At 34.4% G+C, this 15,586-nt stretch overlaps 1 protein-coding gene across 2 annotated transcripts in view; it reads right to left on the minus strand.

Annotated features, from left to right (window-relative positions):
- Nucleotides 1-13,690, minus strand: part of LOC106474224 (ribosome biogenesis protein NOP53-like) — a 29,485-nt gene extending 15,795 nt beyond the window's left edge. Inside the window, exons 1-4 of one of the 2 annotated variants that reach the window (XM_013934917.2) lie at nucleotides 13,538-13,690; nucleotides 11,667-11,734; nucleotides 6,077-6,164; nucleotides 686-843 (exon numbers count right to left, since the gene is read on the minus strand). In XM_013934917.2, coding sequence (XP_013790371.1) covers nucleotides 686-843; nucleotides 6,077-6,164; nucleotides 11,667-11,734; nucleotides 13,538-13,668 — 445 coding nt within the window. In that variant the 5' untranslated portion in view covers nucleotides 13,669-13,690. Of the gene's footprint in view, nucleotides 1-685; nucleotides 844-6,076; nucleotides 6,171-11,666; nucleotides 11,735-13,537 lie in introns of both variants that reach the window. The other variant, XM_013934915.2, reaches the window with a different exon arrangement.
- Between the last annotated feature and the right edge of the window lie 1,896 nt (nucleotides 13,691-15,586).

Raw genomic sequence — 15,586 nt, forward strand, 5'->3', positions numbered from 1 at the left:
ATTTGTTCCAGGTAAATAATATCATCACTCATACCAGTAGAAGTAGAGCAATTGTATTAGAGAAACAAGTGCAAGTACTAATACGAATTTTGTGTATTAGAGAAACAGGTGCAAGTACTAATACAAATTTTGTGTATTAGAGAAACAGGTACAAGTACTATTACGAATTTTGTGTATTAGAGAAACAGGTGCAAGTTCTAATACGAATTTTAGTGTATTAGAGAAACAGGTGCAAGTTCTAATACAAATTTTATGTATTAGAGAAACAGGTGTAAGTTCTAATACAAATATTGTGTATTAGAGAAATGGGTGCAAGTTCTAATACGGATTTTGTGTATTAGAGAAACGGGTGCAAGTTCTAATACGGATTTTGTGTATTAGAGAAACGGGTGCAAGTTCTAATACGAATTTTGTGTATTAGAGAAACGGGTGCAAGTTCTAATACGAATTTTGTGTATTAGAGAAACGGGTGCAAGTTCTAATACGAATTTTGTGTATTAGAGAAACAGGTGCAAATACTAATACGAATTTTGTGTATTAGAAAAACAGGTGCAAGTACTAATACACATTCTGTGTATTAGAGAAACAGGTGCAAGTACTAGTATGAATTTTGTTTTTTGAGGGACAGAGGAAGTTATATTTCAGTTACAAGATTAGTGAAAGTACAAATGATATCAACAATTACCATCATCTTTCCAAATATCAGGATCAGACACCTGTCGATTAAGCTGTGGTTCCTTAGTAGTTCTCTCTTCATGGTATTTTTTCTTCTTCTTTAAGTTAGATGCTTTTCTCAATGCTCTCAGGCGATTTTTTTTCCCACTAACAAATCTTCTTTGGCACCTACAAAGAAAGCACATCTTTTTTCTTAATCTTCTAAAAACATTGACAAGATTAAAGAAGGTTTTAAAATCTGTAATATCAAAGTCAGAAAATGTATCCTAAGAAAAGCAAGTCCATATTTATCTCCTAATAACATTATCAAGATGTGTTAAAACAAGGCACACACTTTGTTTCATTGAGAGCAGTCAATTCTTCATCAGACCATTTTGTTAAAAACTAAGCCTAAAGATTATTTCTAAATCATGTCAAAGGTAGTCAGTATGTTACATGAAAAGTGGGTTTATCTTTCACAATATGCATAATCCATAAAATTATAATGAAAATAACTTTTAAAATTTATCAATCACATCATCTTTCAAAGACCCTTTAACAAAATGAAATTAATTTTAAAAATTATTACTTAATTAGTCAGTATTTAAATATTCCTTTAATAAAACCACTTATATTGAAGATGATTTCAAAACTTGTCTGTATTTCCAGGCATTGTACTATTAAAGATTATCTCATTAGCATTTACATTCTTATTTTAATCTGATACAGGGTTAAAAAAAACAGACTTAAGAGAACTGTTCAAAATTATATGGTCAACATTTCAAATTCAAACAACCTGATGAAACTTTTCACACACTGACCCTAAGAAAAAATTTTTGAGCCAACACATCAACTGTATTATATTTCAGTTATACGTTTACACATCAACTGCACCGTATTATATTTCAGTTATACGTTTACACATCAATTGCACCGTATTATATCTTAGTTATACTTTTAGACATTTAGGAAAGTTTGTACCCTCTAACCTCTTTAATTAATATCATAAAGACTGATGCTGAGCTACAAGCTTTAGGCCAATATAGTTACTTGTTTGATTTTCATACACATGGGGATAAAATTACCATTTTCTTTAACTAAAAATCTCTTTCTGATAAACACACACTTCCGAACACAGAATAGCTTATTTTTCTCTCGAGTTTGCATGAGCTGCCAGAGATTTGTAAGCCATCAGCCTTGTGAAAACTCCCACCTAATATCACATGAACAGATTTTGATTGCAGAAGGATGAGGAAGATAAGGTTATTACAAAAAGGATCAATGAAGTTATTTGTAACACTGGCCTACTTGAAAATTATGATGTATCATAGCTATATATGTGGGGTGACACACACTATAATCTGGTCACACCAGCCCCAATGGAAAGACCCAAACCAGTGAGGATTCTCCATGGTCCACCACACCAGTAGCTAGTAACTGGCAGGTGGCAAGGGGAGACCCACAAAATGTGTCCAGATCCCCATTGGTCCTTCAATCTGGAAAGGTCTTTTACTGAAGACAGTACAATGGGTGACTGTGAAACCCTATTTTTCAAAGCTAGTAAGCACTAGCTAAAGAAGTGGACAGATATATTACTCTGATGCTGGCTTTTTCCATTACAGTCCATGGAATAGGTACAGTCTGAGTCAGACTTGAAATGTGATACAGATATATATTAAAATACCATAAGGAGACCTGAAGTGGTCTTATAGAACACAGTGGGCATGGTAAGAGGAAACTTGAAAGAGCTGATGGTAATCCAACATCAAAGAGAGGTAAACCAAACAGATGAGCTTATGGATCCATCTTGTAAGGGTGGAGGGAGAGAGGTCTCTGGTAGAGAAGAGGTCCCAAGAAATGAAAAGATGGTGATGAAAGTGTGAGATAAATAATGAACGGCCCATACAAGATATAGGAGTCTGTTTGGGTCAGAAAGATCATCGATATGAGATATATAATGAAGAAATATGGGAGAGATTGTGCCCACCTTCCATAGCAGTGTAAGTCTTTGGAAGAAAAGTGTGTCCACTTTCTCTAGCAGTGTAAGTATTTGGAAGGAAAGACCAGTCGGGGTAAAGAAGGTAAGTGCAGTGATAGAGAGTTTGGGAGGAATAAATTACATAGATGTAAGAACGATGATGACTACAAGCAAGCAGAAGGAAATATGTTTGAGAGAGAAAATAATATAGTGAGCAAGTGGCAAAAGGTTTGAAAGGGTCCCAGGTGAAAGCTTGAAGAACGACATTCAGGTTCCAGTTGGACAAGGTCGTACAATGAGGTTTGAGGATTCGGATGGAAAAGAAGAGAGTAATAAGGATAGGTGAAAAAAAAAAAATTGTGCAGTATTAGGAAAGGCAGAATGTTGTAGATAGTACTGTTCAATAACCCTCAATGGTAGAGACAGGCAAGCCACGTAAATAAGGAGGTAAGGTGTTGTAAGTTAGGTTGGTCAGGTGAAGGATAGACCAACCATTTACAGTGGTTGGTATGCAGAAGTGGAAGGGTGACAAGAGTGACACATAAAGAGAGCAGCAAAAGAGAATAGCCCTGCTTGATGAGCAATGCACTGGACAAATCCCATGGATGAAGATGAATGACATGTGCAGTTGGACCAGAAGGGACAGAATGTTGGGAAAAGGAAGTGGACTTGGCTGAGAGAGAACAGAGTTATGAAAATCCAATATTGGGCAGGCTGGTAAGCAGTTACCAACATGACTCTGCAAGGGGTATCCTGAATCAGAGCAAATACCTGAGGAAGGAGGCATAGTGAATGATAGGCAAAAAGGAAAAGATCAGATTAGTCATTACTGAGAGCATTGTCAGCAAGGGCTGAAGGATGAGGTATGGGAGATCAAAAGATAGGAAGTTTGGTATTAAGGCATCTAGGAAAGGAGTTCTGACTTGGGAGCAGATCCAATGGAAAATTTGAGGATAAAGGGACTATTCCATGAGTAAGATGTGGTCTCAACAAGAAAGACAGTCTGTGTTCTGATTATAGTTGTAGAATGTCTTTAGTATGTCATGTTCCATGTGTTCTGATTATAGTTGTGGCTCTGACTATAGTTGTAGAATGTCTTTAGTATGTCATGTTCCATAATGGAACATGACATACTTTTAAACCACCCTCAACTTTAGACCAGAAGGAAGGGGGAGCGAGTAGAAGGGATTGAAGCCGAGGGTCCTAGCTGCATCATGTTGAACAACAGCTGTCACATCTCTCACAGATAAAGAACTTTCCAACAAATTATTGATAATTTGTTCAGTGTAATATCTTCACTCACATCAGCAGAAGAAGAGTTCACTGTAAACTGTAAATTCATACCGAGTATGTTTAAATTCAATCATATTAAAGTTGAAAACCAAAAACGTGAGAAATCTCAGCAAACTCAAACAAACATGTTCATGAGGAAAAGAATGAGGATTCATGAGCATGAACAGAGAGGGCTTCATTGTGCATGGAGGTGTGTCACACTCCTATTGGTGAAGGGTTCTGCTGCATAATTACATCATCATGCAGTGGTTCAAATTCATAGGTTTTCACATGAGATTAGGTGGGAGTTTTCACAAGGCTGGTGGCTACCAAATCTCTTTGGCAGATTGTGAGAACTCAAGAGTTAAATAAGTTAATCTGTATGAGGCGGTAAGTATTCACTTGGGAAGCACTTTTCTTCCTTCTTTGATTAGTGATAAATTGTCTTAAATGACATATGTTTGTTCTACTGAACAGCCCATTAGTTGAGCATTAAATTGTTTGAAGACAATTGTTTAAAGCAATGCCTAGTAATTGTACGTATGAAATAACAACTAATCTTTGCCACTTCATAATTTTTTTTGTCTTACAATATTTTCTTAATTTTGCAAGGCCTTATATTTATATAAACATTTCTAAAATAGTGTAACATACCTAACATACTTACTAAATTTTTGTGTCAAACAGGTAATATAATTTTACCTCTTACAAAGACAATCACTATATTGTTGTTTTTACACATGTATATAATTTAAGACTTTAATGAAGGACAGACTTCGATGTTTAAATTATGGTAAATCCTTCAGAGAACCAAATTTCCAAACTTCGATACTACTAATTAACAATTTACTGATGATGCCACCACAACAAATAGTTTATATTTGGTTGAAATGGTACTAATGATAATCCATAAGACATTTACATGTAGTTTAAAAATGTTATATTAAACCATAATCATGTTTTTGAGATGTATGTCATCTATGTACATGTATTTGATACTACATGTAGTACTAATAGCGACATTCAGTTAGCTTGACTAGCATGAGTACCGTATCAGAGCCAATTAAAAGTCATTGTTCCAAGCAGGCTAACAGACTGATAACACTATTGATTAAACATAGCTAATAAACACAATAATTAATAAACAGTAAAAGAGAAAATCTAACAGATCAATTAGAAAATAAATACAGACCAACTACCTAAAAAAGCTACAAGTCATTTATTATCACCCAGTACATTAATGGGAGTAAGGAGTGGCAGGAATACTACACATTAATGGGAGTAAGGAGTGGCAGGAATAATAAGCATTAATGAATGTACCAACCTTTACATTCTAATGGTACTAATGATGGGAGAAGAAAAAACACTAATAAAGGTATCGACCTTTACATATTAATGTTCTCACTAAACTCTCATTTCTAAACCTGTATACAGTTATATCCTACAGTACTGTGACTAAATTATTATTTGGACACCTGTATACATTTATATCTTCCTACAATACTGTCACTAAATTATTATTTGAACACCTGTATACATTTATATCTTCCTACAATACTGTCACTAAATTATTATTTGGACACCTGTATACATTTATATCTTCCTACAATACTGTCACTAAATTATTATTTGGACACCTGTATACATTTATATCTTCCTACAATACTGTCACTAAATTATTATTATTTGGACACCTGTATACATTTATATCTTCCTCCAATATTGTCACTAAATTATTATTTGGACACCTGTATACATTTATATCTTCCTACAATACTGACTGAAGGTGGAGATATATTTTATACATATGTCCAAATAATAATTTAGTGACAGTATTGTAGGAAGATATAATGTATACAGGTGTCCAAATAATAATAATTTAGTAACAGTATTGTAGGAAGATATAAATGTATACAGGTGTCCAAATAATAATAATTTAGTAACAGTATTGTAGGAAGATATAAATGTATACAGGTGTCCAAATAATAATAATTTAGTGAACTGTCAATAAATTTTCATTAGTAAATGTGTATACATTTTTATCTTTTCTTATAAAAGCACTCAATTCTTGTTTCTAATCCGGTATACTTTATAAGCTTTTATTACAGCTAAAACGGAATATGTTTTAGTTGTTATTGAATATTTTCAACATTTTGTAGGTTATAAACTCACGGTTTGATGGGTGGGACAACAGCTGAATTAGGCAACAAGATGTCATGACAACGAAGTGGCTTTTTCCAGCTTTTTTCTTTTCCAGGATCTGGAATTGTAAATCATTTTATTATCCAATAAATGTGTATATTCTGTACTGATCTTTTTTCTATTCTTATTATTTGTAGGAGTTTTCCAGATAGAATCTGAATTATAATTCTTAGAAAGGATTATAAAACCTTTTTAATGTTGAATTGGTACACTTGTGTCAGGACACAACAATAAAATTTGATACTTAGTACCTGTATTAGTAATCAAAGGGATTATCTAATAACAACAGACTGCATGGACAGAACAGGGTAAGCAATCAAGAACTGAGTGAGAATAATGATGAGAAATAAATGGGAGAGATACAGCATTGAACATGCTGTCACCCTCACATGTCACGGATGTTTTAGGTAGAAACACACGATCAGGAGAAAGAAGAGCATACGAGTGTTGAAAAAGAATGCAGGATGAATTGGTGGCATACATGTTAGAATGTCAATGAACATAGGAAAAAATGGAGGAGGAAATAGGTTTTAAGAATAGGAAACCAAAGTTTCTAAGGGCGGAAGGGAAAGGGAAAACAACATTCAGGTCCCAGTTGGGAAGGCAAGAAGAATGGGTGCAATAAAAGTGCAAGGTATGGAAGAGCAAAGCGATAAGTGGGGAGAAACAAACACAATGGTAATGGGAAAATTGGAAAGTAGTAGAAAGAGCTGCCTGGTAACCAGCAATGGTTGATAACAATAAACCTTGTTTGAAAAGCCATGTGAAAAACCTTGAGAGATATGAAACAGAAGGATGAGTAAAAACAATGTAGTGACCAATGGTAAAAAAATGCCATTTCCACTGGTAGATAAAGAAGGAGATTGGTTGAACAGAATGGGAAAGAACAAAGGCTACACACAAAGAATGTAAAGCAAGTAACCAAACAAATCCCATGTGTGAAGTCTGATGACAATATGACTGGATGGAAGAGAGAAGAATAAGGTTAAAGAAGAGCCTAGGAGAGAGAAAGAGGAAGACTGGAGAAGGCTCAACCAAGAAAATCATGTTTAAGTAAGTCAACAGGATGCCATAAGGAGTGTTCTGAATGAGGGATGAGACAAATAAGGGTAAGAAAGAGAGAGGTTAAAACAGTTCTGACAGAATGCATCCACTGCCAGAGCTGATCGATGTAGAAGAGGATACCAAAAAAAGGTGAAGAGCAGTGTTGTTGGAAGTGGTAAAACCAATGATGAGAACTGAGGAGCCACTTCATGAGAAAATTATTGTCTGGCCTCAAGAATGAAGAGACTATCTGTGACAAGACTTAAGGTACCAAGAACATGATAAGCCACCAGTCAGAAATGTAGGGAATGATCCCAGAAGAGGAGGTTGCAAAATGAGAGAGCTAAACCAAATTTGATATCTGAAACTGCAGTTGAGTTGTCCACATGGTTCATAATCAAATGGCCACATACTACTGGAAGAAAATGATCCAAAGCTGGACAAACTGCCAAGAGATTAATATGAAAGGTTGATTCTTCTGGGAACTAATGGCAGGGTTCTTGCACTTTCAGGCAAAAATGTTCCATGACTTTTCTAGGACCAAGTCCCAAAATTTTTTTTTAATGGAAGAAACACATATCCAATATCTCAATTCATTAGAGTAACACATATACTCTCAAATGTTGATACAAAGACATAATGGCTAACATATATGATTGATTTCATCAGCACAGCTAGTTCAGCTGATCTGAGTAAGGCACCTTTTGTAAGAACACACCAGGTACCTATCTCTACTGTTTCTGTTTCCTCCTCTGTTTTCTTCAATGTGGCTTCCTTTTCTTTAGCACTACCCATCATGGCATTAGTATTTTGCTACAAGGGTAATGTTACTTGTTCATTCTGCAGTTTCAACCTTTTCACGAGCATCAGACGGAAATGCTTTCATGTCTTCTTCTACAAGTAACTTTTTTTTCACGATTCCAACAGCTTTCCTTTTTTCACACTGCTGGACTTCTTTTTTTGCTGCTTCCTTTTCCAAGTACCTTCTGTAGCATTGTCTAGCTGATGAAACTACTGTCAGTAGGTCTTTTGATAGGGAAACATTACAAACTCTCGAACATTACAATAGTAATAATTTATCAACCTTCTTGCTACAAGTGAATTTTGTTTTTTATTCTCCACTACTAATACTTTGTTTACAGAAAACCCATGCTCAAAATCTTCTGCGAAAGCTAAGTGACAGAGGTGATGTCCAGTGTTGATGTGGAGGTTTGTTGTGAAAACCATTCTATCTAGTCTGAAGAAGAAAGCTAAGTGACAGAGGTGATGTCCAGTGTTGATGTGGGGTTTGTTATGAAAACCATTCTATCTAGTCTGAAGAAAGCTAAGTGACAGAGGTGATGTCCAGTGTTGATGTGGAGGTTTGTTGTGAAAACCATTCTATCTAGTCTGAAGAAAGCTAAGTGACAGAGGTGATGTCCAGTGTTGATGTGGGGTTTGATATGAAAACCATTCTATCTAGTCTGAAGAAGAAGGGAAAGCTAATTGAAAGGTGTACTTCAGTTCAAACATGTTTGCCAAAGTTTTCTCATCAATGTTACAAAGAAGCTTATGGAAAAATTTTGAGTCAACTACCACTTAGTTTACACTTCTACTTGGTTGAATCCTGCACTTATTACATTTCAGCCAATGAACTACCCTGTCAACCTGTCTAAAATTACTTGTTGATGCTGGTCAAGTAGACTTGTGCCAAAGTGACACAATTATCAAAGAGTTCCAACTTCTCAAGGACAGTTCATGAAGCAAAGGTTCCCCAGTGTTCTGCAGATTCTGACAGGCTAGATAGGTTTTACTCTGCACTTGAAGGAAAATCTCAGTACAAACATCTTTGAGTTGTCATCAAGTTAATATTGAATTCAGACTAGATAGAATGGTTTTCACAACAAACCTCACATCATAAAAAAAGTAATTGACTTGTACTTTGGTCCTTTTGCTACAGACGTATTCTGAATGTGTTACTTTTCTGACATGAGACTGTCCACTGCAACTTTACCCATATTAATGTGTTACTTTCCTGACATGAGACTGTCCACTGCAACTTCACCCATATTAATGTGTTACTTTCCTGACATGAGACTGTCCACTGCAGCTTTACCCATATTACTGATATCAGAAGATTTGTCACAGATGAAACATCTTGATTTTCCAGGGTCTTTCTGAATCCAGTCACCATGGTCAGGATTAGTTATCTACATCATACGAAATGTGTAATTTCCAGACATTATTAATATCAGTGGCAACTGTTACAAAAAAAGAACTGCGAAAAAATATGTTTTCCTTTGGGCATTTGGCCATTCAGAATGTCATTTTTATTTGTTTAAAATAATAGGAATGTCTTGACAGTAACATTTACATTGTAGGTTCTAGGTAGGCCTGGCCTACATTTAACAATAATACGATATTATACTTATGTCTAGGCTACATAGCACAGGACAGTGCCTACAGTATATCACCCAAACCTCAACAGTCCACCAAAGGCCCTAGTCAAAGACTAAATGTACCTATGCTAGGCTAGCATATACCTAGTTGTCTTATTCTAGGCTACATCACTCTGAAGAAAAAAAAGAAATTTCAGCTTTATAAGTAATACATAAGCCCAACAGTTAAAGAGTTATTGACACTATTTTAATGGTAGTGGAGCCTTATGTTATCAATGGGCAGTGACATCGAGATCCTGGGCTCCCCATACAAATTGGAGTGCCCTGTGCAAACTGCCTAAGTTATGTGCCCCTTCCCTGAAGTATCTGATAATTTATCTGGATGTTACTAATGATGTTATCACTACGATGTTGAATAACCCCCAATTGGAGTACCCCCTAGTGAAAATATAATATGCAGCCAAAGGTCAAGTGTCCCAGCAGTTAACACTGCAAGTCCTATAAAAACCTGACTCTTTCTAGAACATTCCACTGACACAAAATGAAGACTTAAAATATTTTAGTTAATAATCATAACTGGTCTTCAAATACATGTAATTTGTCCCAACAAAACTTCTACATTTTGAAGTTTTGGCAGCCTAGTAACTCTAAAGTTATAGGTGATCATTTTGGATATCATGTACCAATGTTTGTTTTAAGCATGCATATATAGTACACTCCTTCATACCTTTGAACTTGTTTATTACATAGGCAAGGCTCTAGAGCAAACAGCTGAGGGTCATGGTATAAATTTCAGCATGAGACCTCCTGAATCATCAATCTCTGTAACCGAGACAGAGTGCGATTTTGCCAAAATATGACAATTTCAAGTTTGTTTCTGTTCTATTCTTTGCAAAATTTCATGACTTCAAGAATTTTTATGAAAGTTATGACTTTTATAGGTTTTCCATGACCACAGAAACCCTGCAATGGCCCTTATTGTCAATGTAGAAAAGATAAGGGAAGGAGTATCCACCAAAAAACCCAAGGTGGATTGCTTCAAAAAAAGAGTCAAAGTGTGGAAAAATAACAAAACAGGTCAGGGAGAGTAAGATGAAGGCATGAAATTTGGACCTGAGAAACACAAACAGAAAACAGAGGATTTTAGTCTCAAGCCTGAAGAAACTCCAGAGTTTGGGAGACCAAGAAACTGAATACAGCCCAATGTTAAGCCAAGGCATATGTGGCAACCAGGCAAGAAGGATGAGACATGCCTATACAAGAGCACTTAAGAAAGTCACATGTTCATTCTTAGTGACTCCAGACTGGTATAATAACCACTTGAAGAAAGTCACTTGTTTATTCTTAGTGACTCCAGATTGGTATAACAACCACTTAAAGAAAGTCACATGTTCATTCTTAGTGACTCCAGACTGGTATAATAACCACTTGAAGAAAGTCACTTGTTTATTCTTAGTGACTCCAGATTGGTATAACAACAACTTGAAGAAAGTCACATGTTCATTCTTAGTGACTCCAGACTGGTATAACAACCACTTAAAGAAAGTCACTTGTTTATTCTTAGTGACTCCAGACTGGTATAACAACCACTTATATAAAGTCACATGTTGATTCTTAGTGACTCCAGACTGGTATAATAACCACTTAAAGAAAGTCACATGTTGATTCTTAGTGACTCCAGATGTGTATAACAACCACTTAAAGAAAGTCGCTTGTTGATTCTTAGTGACTCCAGATGTGTATAACAACCACTTAAAGAAAGTCACTTGTTTATTCTTAGTGACTCCAGACTGGTATAATAACCACTTAAAGAAAGTCACTTGTTTATTCTTAGTGTATCCATTCTTAATTAATAACTTCAAGTTTTCTCAACTTAGTAATCTTTTGATATGCATAACCTATGTTCACAATCATACAGTTTTTATTTATGTTGTACAAGACTAATTAAACTGCTACACATAATTAAATGGCCCATCTTTAAATGAAAAACAAATTTCATACAAACAGTCACAATAAATATTTATAATTTCTTACAAGATACTTCTATAAGCCTCTTGTCAGTGTACCAAAAGTTAACTTTATAGAATAAAAGATTAATGTTATTCACATTTTCCTTAATACTGACGTGTTCAACTTACTTTCTTGTGGATTATTCTTTTTGTGAAGATAAAACAAAGCTTCGTCTGGTTTTTCAGATACTGGACCACTGAAAGGAGAACACAATTAAGGTGAGTGATTAATGGGGAACAACAAAATACCCTGCAAGTTTGAAAATATTACTTCTATAACACACAAGGAAAGCATGCACACAAATTGAACTCAAAAATGCAACATTTATTAAATTGTAATTGCCAACATTGTATGTGTTTCAAGAAACATTGGTTTTCAAAAGTTGATTTTGTGGCTATGCTGAAATGCAGAAATAATAGATGTTAAGTTTAGTTTCCATGATTAATGAACCTGTCATGATTAAGATAATACATCATTTTTTCTAGTGTCATGTTTGTAGTTGCCTAGAACCAATGAAACAAACTTAACATACCATTTAATGTTAAAAACAAAAGTTATCTACTTTTAAAACAGGTGCTGGTGCATTAAAAATCTATTATAACAAAAATGTTAAAATTCTACTATGACAAGAATTACCACTAAATCTTACAACAGAAATCAGTGAATAATACTGTTACAACAATGGAAGTCACACGATGCTAGTAACATGTCATGAGATTCTAGAAGGATCTTGTCTGTTCGTGGTACTCTAGTCTTCTCTACGCATCCTCTATTCTTGTATACAAGTGCGCCAGATAAAGCGAAATTAATTAATCAGAATTGAATTGCAGACAGGCAGAGATAGAGACGGACAATTGAGTCAAGCGGGGTAGAAAGTAAAGTGCATGAATCGTTCATTGTGAATTATAGCGTGTGTTTAAGTTAAAATGACTGTGGAAAGTCTGTGTATTGCAAAGTTGTATTGAGAAAGAATAAAGTAGTTTAATTTAAGAAAGGACTTGTATCGCTGAAGTTTCTCGGGAACAAACGAACTGAGACGTAACAATACTCTGTATTCCAAATCATCAAAATCTCATTTAATAAGTTAATACACTATGAAACATTAGCATTAATACAACAGAAAATCTAGCTTTAAACTTTAAACCTCACCATAATTGGACATTATCATTTATACCTTCCTTTCTAACAAGAGAGGTAGCCATACATTTCTGTTGTAGATTAATGACCATGCTGAAAAGTATACCAATTGCAGTGGCAGATGTCTATGCAACTTTTATATCTCCAATAACACGTGACATGATGTTTTGTACCATTTGCTAAATTTTATTATTACTAAGAGTACAGAGTTCCAACTAATGCCACTGCAGAGCAAGGACAATGTATCATACAACAACTACATAATGTCATAAATAAACATATTTTGAAACAAACAATATGTGCACGTTGCCAATCGGAATTAGTTCAAAGTCCAAAGAGGAGAACTTGTAATATTAATTCAAAAGTTTTGACAAATATGTGCTGATAAAGCTCTGTCAAACTCAAAAAGATCTCAAAATCAATACTTGCAAGATGAAATTATTTACTATATCAAATAATACCTTGTGTTATATAATCCTTTTTTCGTACAATATAACTCAAATATAAGGTTTTGTCTGACGTGTGATACCAAATTTATACTTGCCACTTGGTGCATCCCGCAATTCTACAACTTTGTTTTAATAGACAGTCCAAAGTTATACCACCACCCCCATAAAATAGATAAAAATAAACTATTTCCATAAAGGCGTAACATTGACAAAAACCATGGCAGCACGTAAAATTAAGAAAATAAATAAATAAATCGCCGTATACATAGAAAAGTGATACAAACAGTTAAAACTTAAAACTAAATGCTACAACTTAGCAATACTAGTTACAAACAGGGTGAACGTACATACATTGCTAGTATATTTGTGTATTGGCTCAAATAATCATATAGAATACATAATGTAAAATTTACCCTGTCTTTTCTTCTACTCGCTTTTCTTCTAAATAATCCTCTACTTCTTTTATATCAACATGTTTTCGCCAAGACTTCTTTTTATTTTTATTCACACGTGCCTTCCTATTACGAACAGCACACGCTGCCATTTTAACATGAGCGACATCTACACAACGTGAAACTTCTGATTGATTAACATTTTGTCTTAATTAATATGTATAATATAGCAGTAAGCTGATGCAATTTAGTTTTGAAAACATGTATGTGTGGTAGAAGTAAATAACAAAAGAAAATATTTATCATTTAAAATTTTGTTTATCTTTTGCTTCGTGTCATATTGTAACTGTTAGTTTACTATGAAATTATTTAAGTTACAGTTTTCCAAAATACTTTGTGAATTTAAAAGTAAGAAATAGATCCATAAAACAAAATTATTTAGCAACAGACACATAAATTCTAAAAAATAAGTAATTGGACATTATTGTTGCATAAAGAGAGGGGATGGGATTTATTTATTCATTTTGTAAAATATATTTTTATTTCTATTTTGATTATAAGTTTGATTTTCAATGTTATAATTTAAATGTTTGTTTTCTCAAAGGAGCTCATCATTCCTAAATGATGATGACGCAGTATCTAAAGTTTCATTGAAGTTACGAATCTAGAATTTTCTTGCATTATACACAAATGAGAAAATAATATTAATACCGGAATCAGTGAAGAAGTGAGTTAACGGTTTAGTTAGATCAGTGACAGTTAGACGGAATTTTTGCATCTGTGATTCAGTTAGAGTTAGACAGACGGTTAGTGTGTCTGTGATTAAAATATTTCAAGTAAAAATATAGGAAAGTAAGAAATACGTTACTTTTCGGAAGTTATGTTAAACGTTATTTAAGCCCTTTTATTTGAAGTTCACCCTACAAGTATACATAGCCTATAAAAAATGTTATTTACGTTTTAAAGAAATATATTAATTTCTTGTAATAAAAAAGAACCTGACTAACGATAGAATATTGTTACGACAGCGGAAGTTTCTCGATAGATCATGAAGGCCCGAGTGCATTCAAGCCGCCCTCTTTTTAATATATAAGCCTGGTGAGAAAAAACAAGTCCGATCGGCAGATAGATTTAAGAGATAGATAATTGAGTCAAGCGAACAGTATGCACCGTAAGTAAAGTGTGTGAATCACTATAATTTATAGCGTGTGTTGTAAAGGTTGTTAAGTTTAAAGTGACTGTGGAAATTCTGTGTATTAACAAAAGATGTATTGAGAAAGAATAAACTGGTTTAATCAAGAAAGGACTTGTATCGCTGAAGTTACTCGGAAATAAGTTGTAACGAAAATTAACAAACAAGAAGATACCCAACAAATTGGTGTCTGGAGTGGGATAAAAAAGAAAAGATGGAAACGAAAAGTGGCAAATCAAATTACAGATAATCAATTAGCAGATTTTATGGTAGCAATACAAGAACAGCAAAAGAAACAAGAAGAACGAGAAAAGAAACAAGAAGAGAGATTACAGCAGTGGTTGGAGGAGAAAGAAAAGAAACAAGAAGAAAGACAACGGCAGTGGCAAGAAAACCTGCTACTGTGGCAGCTCGAACAGCAAAATAAACAAGAGAGATTACAACAATTGTTGGAGGAAAAAGAAAAGAAACAAGAAGAACGAGAAAATAAACATGAAGAGAGACTACAGCAGTGGTTGGAGGAGAAAGAAAATAAACAAGAAGACAGACTACAGCAGTGATTGAAGGAGAAAAAAATTAACAAGAAAAGAGACAACAGCAGTGGTTGGAAGAGAAAGAAAATAAACAAGAAGAAAGACTCTAACAGTTGAGAGAAAGCCAGCATACAAAAATAGAAAAGATTAGTAAATTTCAAAGTAAATTAAATACATTAAAGGACGATTTACTGTTTTTCACACAGGAAGGATACATTAACCATGAACCTAATCAGCCCCAGACAACAGGAAACCCCTTCCAGACCTTGCAGCTAAACCCTAATGAAGATTGTGTGGACCAGTGTGGGTAACTATTGAGCTCATGGGCATAAAGGACAGACACAA

This window comes from Limulus polyphemus, unplaced genomic scaffold (genome assembly GCF_000517525.1).
Source record: "Limulus polyphemus unplaced genomic scaffold, Limulus_polyphemus-2.1.2 Scaffold6966, whole genome shotgun sequence".
Classification (NCBI taxonomy): Eukaryota; Metazoa; Arthropoda; class Merostomata; order Xiphosura; family Limulidae; genus Limulus; species Limulus polyphemus.